At 33.8% G+C, this 21,022-nt stretch overlaps 1 protein-coding gene across 5 annotated transcripts; it reads left to right on the top strand.

Annotated features, from left to right (window-relative positions):
• Nucleotides 1–4,041: 4,041 nt before the first annotated feature.
• On the top strand, nt 4,042–8,965 carry LOC120628331. Of its 5 annotated transcripts, none has more exons than XM_039896649.1 (3): nt 4,042–4,137; nt 4,771–4,984; nt 6,727–8,965. In XM_039896649.1, exons 2-3 carry the CDS (start codon nt 4,777–4,779, stop codon nt 8,319–8,321), a joined length of 1,803 nt encoding a protein of 600 aa, XP_039752583.1. In that variant the 5' UTR covers nt 4,042–4,137; nt 4,771–4,776; the 3' UTR covers nt 8,322–8,965. The 5 variants fall into 5 exon arrangements, with proteins under 5 accessions (XP_039752583.1, XP_039752584.1, XP_039752586.1 ...); XM_039896650.1 differs by having other exon boundaries at nt 4,056–4,186; XM_039896652.1 differs by lacking the exon at nt 4,042–4,137 and adding an exon at nt 4,167–4,216.
• Nucleotides 8,966–21,022: the final 12,057 nt, after the last annotated feature.

Below are 21,022 nucleotides of genomic sequence, written 5' to 3' on the forward strand. Positions count from 1 at the left end.
TTAGAGGTTACCATTATGATTGCACATTTTGTGTTTTAGATGTTTTGTATATTTTATTATTTAATTCTATTTTTATTGAATGTAATTAGTAAACTTTTTATGCTTTGTTGGTGTATTAATTGTGTATAAGGAAAAAAAATTGGCTCGTAGTTAAAGTAGGCATCAAAATCTGTACTACATGTATAAATAATGCTATTTTTGGAAAAGACTTGAGAAGTAAAATACATATTATATTGAATCTCTTAAGATATTATAGTATTTATAGTCTGTAATAAAAATAATAAAATTGCAAATAAATCATCGTGCTTAGTTATTAAGCAGTAAAACAATTTTAAACTAAACATTGCACAATTATATTTTTGCACTGGGGATAATTCTCCTTAAATAAAATATAGAAAAAAAAGTTGGTGAAAACTTTTAAAGTTCAACGCTTCACCTACTCTGCGTGCCAAGTAAAAATTGTGTAATATATAGTCAAATTCGATGCAAATTAACCATGAAATATTTATTATTTATAAATGTATATATAGCAGCGGACCCCAGCGCCATCTGTGGGGCTAATTTTTGAATCTAAACCATCCAGGGTGCCACCCAAACGTATACCAAAAAAAATATTCTAATCGGTCCAGCCGTCTAGGAGGAGTTCATTGGCATACACACGCACACAAGAAATATATATATGTATAAACATATATACAGATAATAAATATTTCATGGTTCATATACATATATATGTATATATATATATATATATATATATTATTCTTTTTATAAACCATGTCATGCGGCGAATCAGGCCAGCTATGGCGTGCGTGATACACAGTGGGTGTTAAATTCATAGAATATTACGATACGTTTTTTTTTGTAATTGATCATGCTATATTTATTTCCTTTAGCCATCTTAATGTGTTAAGCATATTTCCAATATAAACAGTTTCGATGTTTAACATCAGCCACGCTGCAACGACTCAATTTTTTTTCTCTCTTATTTTTGATAATTTCTGTATGTTATCACGTGGAACCATTAGGCGAAACCTACGATAAGTAATTAAATAAAAAATTAATAATTAATGCTCAAATAGCATAGTCAGGTAATAATGTTTCCAAATGTATTCTATTCTAGCCAATTTTCCTTTTATTTGGCACTCAGAGTACAACTAAAAAGTAGCTTTTTAAGACGTTACATAGATATTAGAATACAAGAGTATTCATGTTTGACTCCTGCTGAGGTATAAAATACTTAAATAATAAAAATAGTTCTTATACCTTTGTTACTGTTTGTAAAATTACTGTTTCAGAATTGTAATAATTACTTTATACATTTTATTTTAATTCTATTAAGACCTCTGGTGCACTGGTTAATACTGCTGTGGCCTTATAAGTGAGCGGCCCGAATTTCGATTCCTGTCGGGGGCATTTTTTGGATATGATTTCTCAATTACCAGACTACCAATAAAACTGCATGACTAATGCCCTTTTTCTCTATAGAAGACTAACGCAATGCCTAATTGAGTAACACCTAGACTAAGGAGATTCTAGGCATACAAATTTAATTTTTTTTTCATATAGGCCTATCACAGGCACTTATGAAGCGTTCATACATATATGTTTACATAATTGTAAGGGGATGGTGGTAACTTCGTTCGCTTACTTAAACCTAAAGCTATGAGGATTCCAAACGCGCCCTGGTCTAAGACTTAAGCGGGTAATTTTTTTTGTTATCACCATCTCACAGTAAATTTATATTAAGTTATGAATTTAGAGCAATTCACACCCAAGCTTTATATCGTTTAAGTAATCCTTAACATTATAATAGGACCTTACCTACAGTTACCTTTCACCGATCTATTTTCGCTATTCAACTCATATAACCTTGCCACAAGGTCTGGTATTTTGTGTTTGTATTATCATATTTTTTTTTATCAAAATAAAAGTAACTTATATTTTTTTCATCTGTCAAGTGTCAGCTTACGAGTTTACATAAGGTATCCGATTTAAGCGTTTACTAGGTATAGTGAAAACGGGCATTAGTTATCTAGCGTTATAGCCTTCTGTGTTAATCACTCTTTAAGAAGTTGTCAACTGGTCGTCTACATTTTAAACGCATAATTTTAGTCACTGCGACGGTTATACACTCTAAGTAATTTTAGCCTTGTCAGATAAATAACTGAATATGTTAAACTAATGTTTAATCGAAACAAATAACTATTCTGCATAAAGGCTAAAAGTCTAACAGGGATATGCGATTTGTAAACTACCATAACATTTCATGTTAGCGTGCTTCTATCTGACTCTAAGAGTGCACAACCTAACAACCGAGATGGCAGTCTAGTGCTACCTTGTGATTTTCTAACAAATAAGTACTTAAAAATTTGCTTAAATGTATATTGTCGAAGACGCACCTGTTTTCGTTAGTGATGTAAAAGCATTTTAACAGATATATACGTATTTTTGATAATTTCTCACCTTGATTTAATATGTTACTACTGATTTCTCACAAGCATAGAGTTCTGACGATAATTGGGTCCTGATTCTCTATTACATAATTAGGTAATTATATCATAACAACAATAGAAGGTGATAATTGGCAGCCCGCATACAAAGAAGTGTCACAATTGATATCACAAATGTATTTCGTATGCATCTGAGTTTCTAATCAAACATAGAATCAGGGTCCAGTGAGATTCTTTTTCCATTTTCTATTTTAACGCTACTTTATATTACTAATATAATGTCTATTTTACTCGTAGCAAAGATATCGTCTACCGAGGCCCAATATATAATAAGTAGGTACAACAAAGTGGTTACATATAAAATAATATTGTGTTTTCTAGGCTCTAAGTTTAGATTTAGATAAATGGTGTGGGTTTGGTATCACACAATTTTTAAAAATCAATTTTAACATCATTAAAAAATTCTATTATCTTTGGTATATATCATTGGTATTCTCGAGGTAGGTACCTATGATATTGTAAAAATTCCAGGCTTCTGGTTTGCGTATTGGCTATAAAAATTGGTTTGGTTGGTTTAAAGGACTAAGTAATTTGTGTGTTTACCTACTGTTTGATGTGATAAATATTATAAATTATTTTTTATTTGGTTCTGAGAACCACGTGACATTTGGGGTTACTTAGCGGAAAATAAATATTTATTTGCTGTTATACTTTGTTTTATTGTAAACTAGCTCACTGTTGTTATAAATAATTATTATTAAAAATATTATGAAAAAATGCGCGTAAGTTGTCATCGTTTATTTAGATGTTACAGGGCCTTTTCAAGTCGGAAGTCTTTCTACGGCATTGAAAGTTTAGAGATGCGCCAACTATATTTTGTGACTGAAAATAACGTTTTCTTACAGGTATACTATCCTTTTTTAAGTTAAAAATTGTGGTTAAGAGTGTGAAACAGGATCAGTCAGAATATTTTTTTTCTTAGAATCGGAATAGAATCAGAATTATTGCTCCTTACTGAATATCAATAATTAAATCAATGCGAAAGTGCATTTCTTTGTTTGATTATTTTATTCTCCCTTCACGCCTTAACTTACTTGTTTTTTAGCATAGAGTTAGTTAAAAGGGTGGAGAGTAACATGGACTATTTTTTTTTCTAGGTAAATAAACCATTTGGGAAAATCCATTCTAAATGCAGACGAAGAACACGGGAAACAGATACAATAATATTAAACATTAAATTTACAGATATGTTTAAAAAAATGCAGAACTATGATGAAATGACTAGAGAAATTGAAGTTTCCTATTTAGGGTCGTGAACAACAAGTATATTATGTATTTTTTTTGTAAACTGGAAACGTTTAGATTTGGCAAGTCTTGACTGTCAAAATAAGTTCTTATTGCTCAGCGGAATCAATCAGAAATTTGTTTTTGTTGTTTAACTTTCTCTTTTTCCAAATCGAAACCTTCAGCGTTCCCGATGGACAAATAAAAATCGGTAAATATCTTAACCGTTAATAAAATCGACTTATATTTTACTTCCTTTCTGCCGAGTACGACCCTAGATGCGAGTAACTGTCAAATCTGTCATAAAATAACCGTCGTCTTACACCTGCCGTGTTTTTGCGAAGTTGTTGTGAAATAAAATCATGAATGAAAAATACTAAATTACTTGAAAACTCTTGCTGTGAGTGATAAGAATATATGTGTCCAATTATTGTATGTAAAATTTTCAGGTGATATACAGTTAACATCGCTGTAAATGGGTAATTTAGGAAGTACAAAGAACCGTTTATAAAAAGTTATATTGTGTCTGAAATATGTGCAGTATTTGTTTTCTATTTAAATGATTAGATTGGAAAAGATAGATTAGTCTGATGAAAGAAAAACTGGCTTAAATAAGCGTTTTAAAGTTCGTTAACTCCATATTTTATACCGAATGTATTTTAGAAAAGGCTTCAGTAGAGATGACCGTTAACAGTTTAGGTGCAATAATAACGAGAAATGAACAATTTATAAACTAAAAGGTGTATTAGTAGCCTTATTAAGTTAATTTGTATTTAATCATACCCCTACGGATTCCACGCGGCTTCGCACCGGTAAGCTAAATCGTTTTGCTGTGTGTCTTTGGAGGTAGGGTGGTAACTAGCCACTGCCAAAGCTCTCAAAAGTAGGCCATAAAAAATTCAGTAAATATAAATGAACCTCATAAAAGCCCTTTCACTTATACCACTGTGCCGGAGGGAGGTTGTCAAAGGTCTCAAGATCTTGAATATAAATTTAAAAAAAAAGATATATTTATTCTTTATCTTTATTCCAGTATGAAATGGAATCTGTAGACAACAACAAATTTGAAGTGAAGTCATCAAAACGTAAAATAGTATCAGGCCCCAACGTATACCTCAACCCAGCTCTGGATCTCCTTGTGAACGAAGATCCCATATGCAACACAGCCATGGAAATAACTCCCAACAAGAGACGCAAAAGGACCAAAAGTGATATTGCTGCATTTGAAAATACAGCATTAGATCTAGGTAAGGCATTATGCTAAGTGCAGTGCAGTGCAGACAGATGGCTAAGTGCAGTGTTAAAATCAATATGTCATTGTTCACTGCCTTATGAATGAATGCACTTTTTACTGCACACCACAGAGAAAATATAAAGAGATACAAATACAATAGCACAATAAGGTAGAATGTACAATTTGGTGGCCTTATCGCTAAATAGTGATCTCTTCCCGGCAACCAAAGGCATACAAGAAAATGCTGTACAAAATTTGTAGGTAGTACAAAAAACATTTGTGAAATAACCTTATTCATAAGCATATGTAATATGTGTATTAGCCTGAAGGAGCTAAAGATGTTCCTCCTACTTCTAGAGGCAAGCGGTATTATTTGGAAATTATAGATAGTTGCAATCATTGACTGCAAATCTTACATAGACGCTTCCACACTAAAAGTTTTAGTAGTAGTTCCTATTAAAGCATTTTGTGGCTAAGCTTGTCCAGGGGAATCCCTACTACCCCCATGCTTATTTAAGCTGCCGAGATGCGTTCCGATGGGTTGATGCTGGTGTAATAACAGGTCTGTAGGGTGTCACTTTGTAGGATGTGTTTGTTGCATGGCATTCAACGTGTTCCTCTGTTTATGTAACAAATGATGGTTTTTCGCTTACCATTACGTTACCACAGATTGGTCCATATTTCATTACTATAAAAAAATATTGGATATAAGCAGGTGTTACTTTGCAGAAATCCATAATATATTATGAAAATTAAGCTTAATTTGCTATACGCCGAGAACAGCAGGAGAACCTGTATGATGTAATTTATAATCTCTGCAATGTATGTCTACGCATGGATGTTGAGTTTATGATGAATAATTGTTAAGTGAACAATTGTTAAGATTCTCCTGCTGCTCACGGAGTATAGCAAATTAAGCTTAATTTTCATTCTATAAAAAAAACCTATAGGATGTTATTGACAGTTATTAGTATATTAATAATTTATCCAACAGCTTAGCTCTGCAGCATATGCGGTTAAAAAGATTTGTCATAGATTAAGGAATTGCTAGGCTGTGTATTTTAGTCACTTTCACTGCATTATGTCTTACAGCATTTTATTATGGGGTAATGCTGCTGATATTGATTCTGTTTTCATACTGCATAAGAGGGCTGTTTGTGTAATATATAAAATGGGCCCAAAAGGATAAATTTAAAGAAGTTAAAATGATGGTGAAGCATTACTGATAAAGTCTATAAATTAAAACTATAATTACACATTTTCATTTATGTCCATAGAAATATAATGAAATTGAAAAAGAAAATGGACAGTAACATGTATATAATATTAGAAGCAAAATTAAACTACTTGTGCTAGGCTACATAAAATTGCTAATTCATTATTAAAACTTTATTTTTAAAACAAATCACCCAATGAAATCTTTGATGTCTTTCACCAAGTTCTACGTTTATGTGAAATGATAGTTTATAGAAATTCCTTTATAACATTAGGGATTACTTGAAAAAAGCTTTGATATGATTTGCTCCAACTTCATAGCTTTATATTAATTGACTGTGAGATGGACACTGGGCGGCATTATGTTAGACATGTGCCTTGCATAGTTTATTGCAAGTGTTGATAGTTGACCCGACCGCAGAATCGAATCCAAGACCTTAAACTCTATTATTATCATTATCATTCATGCATAATAATAGAGTTGTTTTATTTATTATATTACAGAATTTAAAATAACCCCTAATATTTTTTTAATTCTAGGTATTAGCAAAACAGCAGTCAATGAATTCCTTCAACGCGAACTTGAAAATGTACGTAAGAATACAAAATGTTATGAAACACCTATCAAAATTGAAAACACTGAATCTGTACCGAATCATGCAGAGCCAATTTATGCTAATTTAACTGATTTAAATATACAAAATACTAATTGGCATGAAAATGCAGTTTGTTCAAATGGACAAAGCAAAGTTTCTCATGACAATACAGATATAATGTGTACAGGAGATGGTGTTCTTGATTATTTACATGAAAATACAGTAGGTATACGAGACAATACTGAAAATGATATAGCAATGCAAGATAGTCAAGTAGAAATGGACTCTGGAATTTCCGGAGTTGATCAGAAATCATTAAATGCGCATATTAGCGGGCTGGAAACAAACGATATATCCGCTATAAGAAACACAACAAACATACAAACTAAGATAACAAACCAAATATTTATGAATAATAGTAATTTAAGTTTAAGTTTCATTGATAGATTAGCTATAGAATCACCAGGCACGTCAGATCAATCATATTATTTCGATGATGATTTAAACGAAAGTAACATAATGGAAATAAAAACAATAACAATAATAACCAAAAAGAAACTTGTCCCTAATAAGAGAAATACTAATCCCTTTTTAAATACAAATGTTAATGTTGAAGATGTACCAGTAACTGATAACCCATTTCTCGACAATCAAGACTTATCGAAACCCGAGTTAGAATATAATATTGAAGCAATGAATAGACCTGTCGATAATGTTGCGACGGTTACTTCTAATACTAATTTAGTGCCCAGAAAGTTATTTACTTGTGATACAAACAGTACCATATCGACTGTCGATGAATCAGTTACAAATCCAAGTCCTGAATATGAAAATATAGATAGCTACAGATCTGAAAGTCCTATATACGAAAACATAGGCGAAGAAATACCCGATGAAATGTTTAACAAACAAAGTAAACTATTAGGCTGTGATGTATCTCAATTCAGTGCTATAGATATCATGAATTTGAATAAAAACTCTCAAATTAATAACTCAAACGAATCAAATGATAGCAAAAAGCATTTAAAACACTCGCTACTTAAAGCGAGCAACAAATTCTCAAAGAAAGTTTTTAAAACATTGAAAAAGAAATTTAAAGGAGAAAAGGTGGAACATAATGCGACTTTAAATCCTTACGAAGTACCACGTAAACAGGCCAAAGAGAAAAATATCGAGAAAAAGGATACAGGTATAGAAAATCCTGCTTTGAAGTTGGATAATTCAGACGAAATTGAAATTGAAGAAATTGATGATGAACATGAATACGAAACTATAAAAACTGTTAGAAATACGCAAATGAATACAAACGTAACACCGCTGAAAGAGAGGGCTGTCGATAACTTTGATGTTTCAAATAAAAGTTACACGCCTGGTAAAAAAGTTAGGTTCGACTCTACTTTAAATAGAGAGAAGATTATAACGGGGAACAGTTTTGACTGCGATATTCAAAGTCCGGGTTTTGACTCGAAAATCGAAAAGTATCACGATGAATTGGAGAACTGTATAAACGAAAGGAAATTCTTAGAGCAACATATGTAATACTATGCGGGATACCGCATGTAATTTTTTCATTTATATTTTCTATGGAAACCCTGATTAGGAAAATAAAACATCTCGCCATATTGCGGATGCAAATGGAACTATTTCTTTCTATACAATTATTCTGTCAAATGTATTGCCATGTAAAAGTAGCGACCCAGAACAAGTTTTTTATTTGGGTGGTCAGGCTGTAACTATTAAAATAACAATGTTTCGCGGACCAAAATTTATTATTAAATAATTTGAATTATGTCAAAACTCTCCCGTACAATATTATGTCGCACGAAGGCGCACTTTCAAAGTCCAGGGTTTCTACACAGCAATTAAGACACAGAATCATTTAAATTGGTGCTAATTTATTGATTTTTAGGTTCCGCTCAGTATAGATTGCATAGAAATCTTAATCACAAGACAATAGAAAACTATAATAACAAGATAAGAAAGTCGCTAACTGATACATTTTAAATATGAGTGCTTTGAGTCGCGTTTGCGGCGACTAGATGACGCGTATACCATATTTCTAGTGTGTTGTTATTAAGATTTCTATGGTCCCGTGTTTTGAACCTTGAAGTTTTCTATCCACTTAAGTATTCTTTTACTCAATAGTTTGTTTTCTGTTTAATCATAAATAGTTTTGTTTCTTTGCCCAGTGTGTTGTATTTCTATATCTTTATAGAATATTTTTATTATCTTTAATGTCTTAGAGGCTAATATTACATTATTAACTCCATAGAATTTTTCTGTTTTACCGTTATGATGGATTATCCAAAAAAAAAACGTTCTTCTGTAGAAATCTTACGTTTTCTCTCATTAATAGTTAGACATGGAATTTTATTGATTCTTTATGGATTAAGTTTTACACTCCCTTGTTTGGAGAATAATAATTATTTTTATTATATTTTTAAGGATTTGTATGTACATATTAGATATAATGATTATTTTTAATGATTTTTTTACACTTTTTATTTAAGTTAGTGCCTTATAAAATAATGGCTGTTAATAATTTGCACTAAAAGAAAAAAATATGACTTTTTGCATAATGAAATAATTTCCAAAGACTGAACCATTGCTGTTAAAGTGTAAGAAAAACACAGGAGCCCTCATAGTACCATAGTGTACAACCCCAATCAACTGGTCCGCGGTGGCGTAAAAATTAACGACCTATCACAAGATATGCACAAATTGCGGATATGAACGTGCAAAAAAGCATTAGGCCTTCATTGTACCTTAGCCTCGCTCGCTCGTTTCAGTTTCCATATCTTTTGTCCCCTTGCCGGTAATCTCAAAGCGTTCCAGTGCGTAGAAACTTCGCATTATAGGGAAATAAAATTATTGTGGTGAAATTACACAATTACATGCGTTACGTACTGCAACAGAATCACAGAAAAACTTTTTGTGATAGGATTACATAATCATTGTAATTTTATTTTATATATATATATATGTATTACATTAAAACGCGTAATGGCTCCTGTGTGTTTAGTTCTTAATATATAAGTACAAGAAAATATCATTCTGGAATATGTAGGTACAACATAATTTATTTATTCTAATTATAATTGATTTGTGATACATATAATATCTTGCCAAATAAATTGTATTCACACACAGATATTGTTTCATTGTTCGCTATACTTTAATTTAAGCAATTAAATATGAAAGTTGTAGTGTCAAGCTTTTTCTGACAGAGCTCATTCGGATAAGGGTTTATTTATTTATTTAACTCTTTATTTGTGCACTACTATGAAGTTAGGAAAATAAAATAAAAAAACAACAGAAATACAAAAGGTGGCCTTATCGCTTAGTAGCGATCTCTGCCAGGCAACCTTTGGATTAGGACAAGATGAGCGAGAGCGGACAGGTGGTGTAAAATTATTACAAACCTACATTCAAATAGCTAAATACAAATACATAAACAAAATTGCACAAATAAGGAATAATATAAAATAATAAACTAACATATACTCAATCATACATATTTATTTATTTATATTCTTTATTTGTACACCACTCAGAAAAACGAGACAAAAACGAGACATAAATACTTAAGAACATATAGATAATGAAAATAAACATAAACAAGGTACGAAAAGTCGTCATTATTGTGCAAGATAATATGCTTTCAACGCGTTCACTGCCACTATGCTTATTTCTGCTGCAAAGCAGCATTGTTGCAGGCAGTGATGTTTTCCTTTCTGGGGGGAGAGGATGCCGGTGTAATTGTTTTAGGTTGTGGTCAGGCGCATGAGATAACATGTTTTATTTTATTAATAAATGTTTATTAGGTTCACTTACGTACTTTGACGGCGGATTGGCGCAGTTTGCAGCGACCCTGCGACTACTGGAAAATGTTTGTGTAATGAGCATGAATGTTTTTCAGTGTCTGGATGTTTATATGTATGTTCTAAGTATTTATGTATATAATTCATAAAAATATTCATCAGGCATCTCAGTACCCATAACACAAGCTAAGCTTACTTTGGGGCTATATGGCGATTAACGATTTATTTACTTACTTACAAACACTTAAACTAATCTAACCTTATTTTTTTTGTAATTAAAAGTTTTATCATAAACAAGAGCATATGAGAACAATATATAAAATACCAAGTAATGAAAAGAAAAGAAACAGCAAGTAACTAAGGTTACCTCTGATCTTATACTTATACAGAGTCGGAGTAAATATCAACTACAGTGCGCTGCGACAGGCGGGCAGGCATCATCTCCTGTAGAATGAAGTAAGGGATAATGGGATAGTGCAACAGGTTAACTAGTGACAAAATAAATTACATACCTATCAATCTATATTGATATATATACATATATATAAACATACAAAATAATAATATAAGATAAATAAATCTAAGCAATTTGTTAACAATTTTACCGTCTGTAACTGTTTTATATCTCTCTGCAATTCATTTCACAGATTAGACTGTTTGAAAGTATGAATGAATGAATGAATATACTTTTATTGCACACCACAAAACGTACATAAAAAAAGAAAAATATAACAAAATAACGTATACAATTTGGCGGTATTATCGCTTCATAGCGATTTCTTCCAGGCAACAAATAACGTAGGTAGAGCGTACATTATTAAATAGGTTATCTATTGATCCCACATCCCGACCTGATTGAACAAAGAGCTCTTAAAATAGGACGTAATGTGTAGACGAGGAGCTGAATAATTGATCCTTGACTGCAATTGCAGGCTCGCTGGCTATTCGTATATTGGATAATCGCATGCACGCGGCATTGAATACGTTTACAGTATGGTGTAGGCAATCGCGGTTATAGCCCAGTGGGTAGGAGCTCGACTTCGCTTTCGGGGGGCCAAATTCGAATCCCAGCACGCTATTCTAACTTTTCTAAGTTATGTGCGTTATAAATAATAAAAATTTTACTTGCCTCAACCTGCATTCTTAAGATTCTCAAAGGTGTGGAGTCCACCAATCCGCACTAGGTTGGACTACGGCCTTAACCCCTTCTCTTTGGGGATGGAGACTCTTTGGGGGTGGGCCGGATATGATGACGATGATGATGTTGGTGTAGGTATTGAAAAACTTGTTCTAAAAAGGCCATCTCTCTCATAGGCACGGGGGTATTTACCATAAGGGCTTAAACGCATTTCCCCTCCGGCGCAAGCCTTGTCCAGCGGAAAATAATGTAAGTAAATCGTTAAGTCTAATATTATAAATGCGATGTGTATTTATCGGTTTGTTTGTTTGTTGTTTTGTACTTCAATCACACAGCAAAAAACAGCAACAAAACCACATTTTCAACTTTAAATTTCAGTAGGTAATTAAAATATCACCTGCTTCAACGGTGAAGGAAAACATCGTGAGGTAACCTGCATGCCTGAAAGTTCTCGATAATGTTCTCAAAGGTGAGTGGAGTCCACGAATACGCACTGGGCTAGCGTGGTGGACTTTGTCCTAAACCCTTCTCATTCTGAGATCCTAGCCCTGTACTGTGCCAGTGGATTCATGATGACGATGAACTGAAAAACTACGTAAATCTACTTAGGCGCGAGGCGGCTCACGAAATATGAATACCTAAACGTTTTTTCGACTAACTTAGGCGCGAGTCGGCTCACGAAATATGAATACCTAAACGTTTTTTCGTGATTACAATTAATTTATTTTCATTAGTAACATGATATCCTTGATTGGCCACTGAGACTCAATTGTAATAGCCGACATGGGGCCCTGGTCTCCCCAAGAATGTGGCTTCATCATAACCCATATGACACAACAAAATCATTAAATAAATTGAGTGATATACCTACCTAGTGAGTTACGAGCGTAATAACAAATTGTCACAATATGTTTTATGATCCTTTTATGAGAAGCCAAACATTTTCATTGCTTCAATTGATTTCTTATTACAGCAGCAATTTATTTTATAATAATCTAAGTTCTTACTGACATAGTACGCATAGGTTCGCACCTGTTTTTTTTTTTTGGCGTGGTGGAAAAGCTTTATTGCTACCTCCGACACTTGGGCAGGACGGAGGTTATGTGGGGCTCCCCCTCTAAAGGGGTATACCCAAACTAAAACCACCACGGCATGTCCCTCTTGTTGGCTTTGTTAGACGCCCGGGAAACCGATTGTTGGGGCTTCGTATAGGTACCTAAGATACTTTTAAAAGTTAGGTATCGTCTTTTAACCTTTCATATAAATTGGGATTTTTTTAGTTATTTATAATTCTGCCCTCGTACATTAAAAAATAAAAATCCTATATTGGGATACCAAATAAAAATAAAGGTTTAATTATAAATAATATTTATATATACTTACTATAGATATATAATATATGCATATATACCAACAACATAATGACAAATAGTGATGCGATGCACGTTTACTTTCCACTCAGTTATTTTACAGTTTAAGTAGTTGCCAAATAGACAGCGTTTAAAACAAACGTTTGCTTTCTGATTACTGCAATACTTGTACCAATATTTAGGAAGGCAGTATGTAGGTATGCGATTTGTTATCGCGGTTTGTTTGATTACTGACTTAAAAAGCTGGAGTATGGAGACTCAAAGAGGTTAAAATATCTTACAATAGAATATTGCTGAACTACTATATTGCTCTATTGTACTATTTTATTTCCAGAATAGCGGTCACGCATAAAACCTAGGTGTATTAAACAGATTTCTTGATCGATTTCAGCGACAATTTCAATGTATTATTTTGCTGTACGAAACGAAATAAATATTTTTAATATATTTTTTTTTAATAACAATTATCCAGAGACATTTTCCAATTCCAAATATATCCGCGGAAGATATTATAGATCAGAAGTGGGAGCGCAAATTAAGGTGCACTCTCTATTCCATAACTCCCATGATCCGATGGGAAAGAGATCAGGCGTTGGACCGATAGCTCAACGTGCTCTAAGAGGAACTGGGTTCGATCAAAGACAGTTTCCAAACTCAGAGATGGTATAAAGAATTTGTTAATAGAAAAACCCAAACTTATTACTTTCCCAATCCGGAGATAGAATCCAGGGAAACGTGATCGCCAGCAAACATGCTCGTTGGTCTTGTTTTACCAACGAGTATGTTTTACTGGCGATCACATCAAAAAATGTTTGGGATTATATGATTTCTGACTTTCTCTGATCTGGTCTGGTAGGAGGCTTCTGCCGTGGCTAGTTACCACCCTTTGCCGCCTAAGCGATTTAGCGTTCCGATACGATGTCTGCCTGCAACTGCCTTACCCCTAACAGGTTAGCCTGTTACCATCTGTTGCCTGTTACCATCAGCCTGTTGCCATCATAGACTGCATCATCACTAACTAGCCGGTTTGATTCTAGTCAAGGGCTAACTTGTAGTGGAATAAAAATAAAACAATAGCTGGTATCAAAACAATAAAGATGTAACATATAAAGTATCTAGTAGTAGAGCGTTTTTTGACAAAGGTCATCCATGGAAGTACTACGCTGACAGCCTAGCGATACCAGCCAGCCAGCAAGTAAACTCAATATTACAGCTAGTAAATTCATAATGACAGCTAGTTAATTCAATTTGACAGCTAGTAAATCCAGTTTAACAGCTAAAAAATTCAATACACGACTATAAATCCCCAACAAACGCTGGCAATCAATAGATATAAAAGCTGGGATAGTGTCAATTTAATAAAATATCTGGCAAATATCAATTAATAGTTATAAGTTTAATTATATATCCACTTAATATAATAACTGTAACATAGTAAATCAGGACCCAGGTTAATCATATTTTTATTAGTTATATTTTTTGTATATTTGTTTTTCCCACAGTTGGTTTTATTCTTCTGATTAACACCTAAGGTAATCGTTACAGATAGGCACTGTGGACCTCTGCGGTTTTTTCGTTGCTTTTATACTAACCATTTTAATGTGATTGTTCTATTTGGATAAATAAACAGTTTCTTTCTTTCTTCCTTACGTAATCCCTCCACTATATACCCTACGAGCCTTGCTACGTGACTTAGCCATACTAAGATAGGTCAGGTCGACTCGCAAGTATAAGCTAGTCGATTACACACGTCGCAACCTGAAGTGAAGTCAAATGAAACAGGGGTGCTATTCTATTTTACAGGGTTTTTCGAGGGTGTTGACCCGGTTGGCGCTGCGATGTTTTGCACTTAGGGTTGGGAAGTAGGGTTGTCAGATAAATTAAAAACAGGAAGGAGGTTCAAACGTATCATGCTACTCGGCCTGTCGGAAGTAGCACAAGAAAGTTATATTGCTAGTACTACTAGTAACAGGTTAAAATAACTTTCCGCTTTACTACCGAGCAACGAATTCCATACACAGATTTTTTTATAGATGGATAGATTTATACCGATGCTAGCGGGTCTAAAAAAAAAATTGTAGTACTCTAGAATAACGATGTCGCGACAATCTTGAACCTCATTATCATCATCATATCAACACATATTTAAGATAAAATTGGAGATCCTTAAGAAAATTACAATAACCAATGCAGCAAAATTTTACCTTTAAAATTCACTACTCGGCGTGTTCTGAGAAAACAATTGATGAGAACTATTGATTTATTAATGTACTCCTTATTACCTATCAAAAAAAGTCGGCGAGGGAATATAATAGTTCAGTCGTAATAGCAACTTCAGTGTTCTAAAATTTTGTTACATCGCCGGTAATAATATATGTGGGCGACATTAGTATCGCAATACTAAACCTTATTCAAATAAATAGTTTTGTCGCAGTAAGATACTTTTTAATTATTTCCAATCGGTCATTTAATGTACTTAGAAGTAATCGCGAGTTTCAAAAATAAATCGTTTACTTAGGTACACCTAAAAAAACCGTTTTTAAGAGACATTTAATTAAAAATCTTTTAAAACTACATCTGATTATTTCTTAAAATATGCTTAAAAACAAAAACAAACGCCGACGAAGTCCCGGACAACTGCTAGTAGAGATATTAACAAAATAGAGCAAGCCGATAAAATGTGGTGGCCTAATCGCTATACTCGTATAACGATCTCTGTGACCAAAGGCGTAAAAAACAGTCAGATTAAAGTCGAACCGAGCCGAGGTCCTCGCAGGAGGCACCCTCGGGTCGGTGTATCCCACCTTCCCCCCGATGTCGTCGAGCCCTAGGGCTCTTCTCGTGGCTAACACTCGCCCCACTCCCTCCGTGACGACGTAGCAACCCCTCAGGTGGTTATCGGCAAGTGTCAATCCGATACCTACCTAAACGATATTAATTAGTTAAAACATGCGGCAACCCTAAATGAATCCAATATAAATAACTACCATTTGGGAAGATAGCTGTGGCATTTCTATGACGGATATGGATAATAATTTTTATCTTTATATTTCTCTATTATTTCCAGTTTTTAGGTTAACGTCCTTTCTGTGAAAAAATTGAGGTACTGTGGTGCGATTGAGGGAATTTATAGCGAAGCTTTCTATGTCACCTGTATAGCTCATAAAAGTCCACTGCTGAGTTAAAGGCGTCTCCTAAAGGGAGGGTTTGCCATCACGGTGGTCCTTGTTCAAACACCAATAGACCAATGAGACAGTTGAAGTGGCTTATCTCATAATTATCATCGTCATCGTCATATTACGCGATTATCCGTCCATACTACTGGCCATAACCTTATACGGAATTTCGTATTCCACTGTCTTTTTTTTATAGAAATAATTCGCAGACTAAGCAGAAAGCCCACCGGATACTACCGGAAAAAGCCTCGTCCATACACAGCGTAACACTTCGCAGGGTATACCAGGAACGCGTCGTACAAAATGCCACCCTGGTCCATCAACTTGAGTCGTAGAAGTTAACCCTCATGTGTTTGTAATTAAACCTGCAAACACCTACGGAACCCAGAATTGAAATTATGCTGCTTAGCGGCAGAAACAAGCATGGTGGTAGCTGTTAGTAAATTAGTATATAATTACTAATAATATATACTATATATATATATATTGATGAGTTTCTTAATGACAAGGTTGCTTGGAAGCATCCGCCTCCGCTTTCATCTCTCACAAGATAGAAAAATGAATGTTAAAATGTAAAATGTAAATTTTTGATGTTGGAAAAGAGCAACTGCTGAGTTTCTTGCCGGCTTCTTCTCGGTATAATCTGCCTTCCGAACCGGTGGTAGAGTCACTACACACGGACAGACTTGACGTTTCAAAAGTGCTTGTATTAGGCCTACTTGAAATAAATGAATTTTGAATTTTGAATTTTTTGAATTTTGAATAGGTAAGTGATACACTGATAGTGATAATCATATAGTGATACTATAATATATAGTACATATATATATAGTAGTGTCTACTTCCCGGACGAGCTGTCACAAAAAGCTCTGCTAGTACTACTTACCTATTACTAATATAGGAAGTGGTTCTATAGTCGATGGTTTTTCACTTACCAACAGCTCTGTCCAAAGAACCTCCTCTTCATAAAAGCGGTAAGAGAATAAAGACAAACAAATGTTTTCCATTCAATAGAGTAAAAATAAACCCGCCATACTTGTTCTTGGCATATTAAATAAGATGCAAATCAGGCGTAAAATTTATTTGGTGGCATAGCGATACTGGCCCACAAGAAACACAAACTACTAAAAAAAAATATCTACTTATTCCTTCTAATTCTGCAGCGGCTCCCTGCGATTGGTTTGACCAGATATTGTCTAAACTGCGTTGTCTGGTGGCATGACGCTAGTTCATCAGTTCTCCGAGCTGTGTGCCCCGTCCATTGCCACTTCGCCTCTCTTGCTATTTCGGTCACCTTATCCGAATCACTACCTCATCATGATACGTCAATCGGTCACTTCCAAAAATTTAAAATGTTGACTAGTGCATGCCTGTATATTTATGAAGTTGAATTCATCAAATTAAATGGAAATCTGTTTAGGTTCTCTGAGAGTGCAAGGAGGCGAAATAAAATTTGTTTTGTTTGCGCAGTTTGGCAAAAGTATTTTTGATATGGCACCTAAGATTAACAATAAATTACCGGAAGTGCTGACTGATAAAAATCTTAGTACTTACATATAAGCTGAAACACAAATTAAAACAATATCCTAATGAAAAATGTTATTATTCCGTAAATGAGTACTTTGCTTTAATTAAATTAAAGGTAATTATAATATAGCATCGGACATTAGAAAATTTAAAGAAATATGTATACTTACGGTAGCCTCACAATATATTTATAACAATATAGTATTTGTAAGACAACATATTAGTCTGTATAAACAAAAAGTGGATATAAACAGTCAACTTACAAGAAATGGTCATAAATTAGTGACATCTGCATATCGTCTGCGAAAGGTGCAGAAGTCATTTGTGGGATTGAGTATACGCTTTTATAATATGATTCCTAAGGTAATTTTGGACCTACTAATGCATAAGTTTAAAGAATGTGTTAAAACACATTTATTACAGCGAGGTTATTATACAATTGATGAGTTTCTTAATGACAAGGTTGCTTGGAAGCATCCGGCTCCGCTTTCATCTCTCACAAGATAGAAAAATGAATGTTAAAATGTAAAATGTAAATTTTTGATGTTGGAAAAGAGCAACTGCTGAGTTTCTTGCCTGCTTCTTCTCGGTAGAATCTGTCTTCCGGACCGGTGGTAGAGTCACTACACACGGACAGACTTGACGTTTCAAAAGTGCTTGTATTAGGCCTACTTGAAATAAATGAATTTTGAATTTTGAATTTTATAATAGATTATTGTTAAATTAAGATTTGCATGCCTTTAAATGGGCTAAAACATTGTTTTTTATAATTTTTGTAAAATCTATAATTTCACATGTTTTTTTGCAAATGATTATGATTGTTGAGAGTTCCATAATCCATGGACTGCTGGTTTCCAGCGGCTTCCAGCGACTCGTGATGTTGTCTGCCCACCTCGTTGGGGGCCGACCAACGATGCGTTTTCCGGTGCGGGGTCGCCACACAAAACGTGGAGATTCTCCGAGCATAATAATTAACAAGTTATCTAAACGACGTAAATAATTACCATAATAACGTGTTAGGACATTTGTCAAAAAAACATTTTGGTACTTAACGACTACTCCAGCACCTATAAATATAAATTAAAATGTATTATTGATAAAATAATATTCCTCTAATATTATAAATGCGAAAGTTTTTAGGGATGGATGGATGGATGGATGTTTGTTACACTCAAAAACTAGTAAACTAGTTTGACTGAATTTTGGAATGGAGATAGACTTTTTATCCCGGTAAAATGAACGGTTCCCGCAGGAGTCAGGAAAAATTAAAAACCCCGTACGAAGCCACGGGCAACAGCTGGTTTAATTTATTTATTTCAAGGTCTATTAAAATTACTTGAAACGTCAGTCCCGTCTGTCTGTAGACACTACCGAAACTCAGTAGTTTCTCTATACCGACATAAGTAAAAACAGAGCGGCTAGCAAACTTTTCCGATATTTTAGAGAGCAAATATTAGATTTTTTGTTTGTATTATAAAAACTACTGAACCGATTAAACAAAATATGGCACCTTTAAAATGTCAAATTGTCAGCGAGTAAAATAGCCTATGTTTTATTGTTACAAAAAATAAGATTAACCAATAATCATTTTATTTGTATAACTGAAGAAATAACTTTTCCTAGCTGCTTTATTATTCAGCATCTTATGGTAATTTCAGTTTTTTGGGTTTTCTGAGCCAGGGCCGTGCCTAACCCACGTCTCTAGGAACGCCAAGGAACAAATTACACAGATGAAATAAGTAAGTAAATTAAATAATTAAATATTTGCAGTTAACTTTATCAGGCAAAAATATATCTTTATCTGATACTGTAACGTAAACAGTAGACGAAGCCCGCGACTTTGTGCCATGGAATTTTTGTTTTTATGTGTTCCAACCCAGTATCCGTTCGTACAGGACACCAGTTTCCTCAAATGAAACCAAGATTAAGTGCGAATTGGCATGTTTTCACACACGTTTGTGAACGTTATGTAGAACTCTCAGAGATACAGGTTTCCTCACGATGTTTTTCTATACCAGCCAATTGTATATTTATTGCTTTAATTAAAAACTCACATGCCTAGTTCCGAAGAGGCCCGTGCCGGGGATCTTACTTAATCATAAAATATACTTACGAGTACCTTACAACCAAAATTATTTGCATGCTTCCTTGCAGTCTCATACGAAAATCGAAACACTCTTAATGTAAGGTAAAATATATATACGTACATAATCATTACATTATAAAAAAATCTTGATCTATTAATAAAGATTCTGCTGAGCACAGACCTCTCTCAAAGATGGAAAAACCGCGCTGGATCAACGCAATATGGCATCGTAATAAGGCACCTACAGACAGACTTCCGCAACTAGAATATGAATATGGACACTGCTGTCTTTATTTCAGTATTATTTACGTAAGGTGAGTTTGTATAGTTAACGCTGTAAAAAAACAAAACGTCATTTTTCCCGCGCTCCACGTCGTCGAATGTCCTCACGGCTCACTTCTCCGGCATTCTGTGGTGTACAGTCTACTACGCATGTCTCCTCTCAGTATTGAATGGACAGCTAGGCTAGTTCGTACTTCGTAGCGATTTTCTATCACCGCCAGTCCTGTTTGGCGGACTTATTGATTTTCAGTGCTAAATATGTAAAAGAGATGATGCGTGTCGTGTGATTAAAAATAATACAGTGCCTTGCAAAGTGATGATATAAAAGAACCTAACTATAAAACTGACAATTTAAATACCTAGCATCGATCTCAAGTAAGTGGGTCAGATATTATAACCCCTACAAATTAAATTATTCATTGTTTGTTAATATTGTGGTGATATTTGCAAATCATTCTATTTATGTTCGTTATATTTTAGAGGCGGTAAATTAGAATGAATAGATTGTAGATTATTCCGTTCGGAGGTTGGATGTACCTATCAATGTTTTTGTTTATATTACTGATAAAGTTTATTATTGGAAAAGAATATTATACGAGATTGTTTGTTTTTTAATCAAAAAGCAGTACCACCTATAATAACAAAGAGCTATGTATGACGCTTGGACCATTTTAAATATCTATTACGACGTAAATCTGTAATGTAACATATTTATGGAGTTACGTCATTTGGGAATAACAAGATAATGCAAAACAAAAACAAAGCGCTTTACTTCACGTATGTGTGTTTATATTTAAATCAGTAAAATTCGATAAATTAAATGTAAATTTAAACAAAAAT

This window comes from Pararge aegeria, chromosome 12 (genome assembly GCF_905163445.1).
Source record: "Pararge aegeria chromosome 12, ilParAegt1.1, whole genome shotgun sequence".
NCBI classification, from domain to species: domain Eukaryota; kingdom Metazoa; phylum Arthropoda; class Insecta; order Lepidoptera; family Nymphalidae; genus Pararge; species Pararge aegeria.

Coding starts and splice junctions, on each gene's coding strand:
- LOC120628331 (XM_039896649.1), top strand. CDS start 4,777: ATGGAATCTGTAGACAACAACAAATTTGAAGTGAAGTCATCAAAACGT. Junction 4,985..6,726: donor AAATACAGCATTAGATCTAG/GTAAGGCATTAT, acceptor TTTTAATTCTAG/GTATTAGCAAAACAGCAGTC.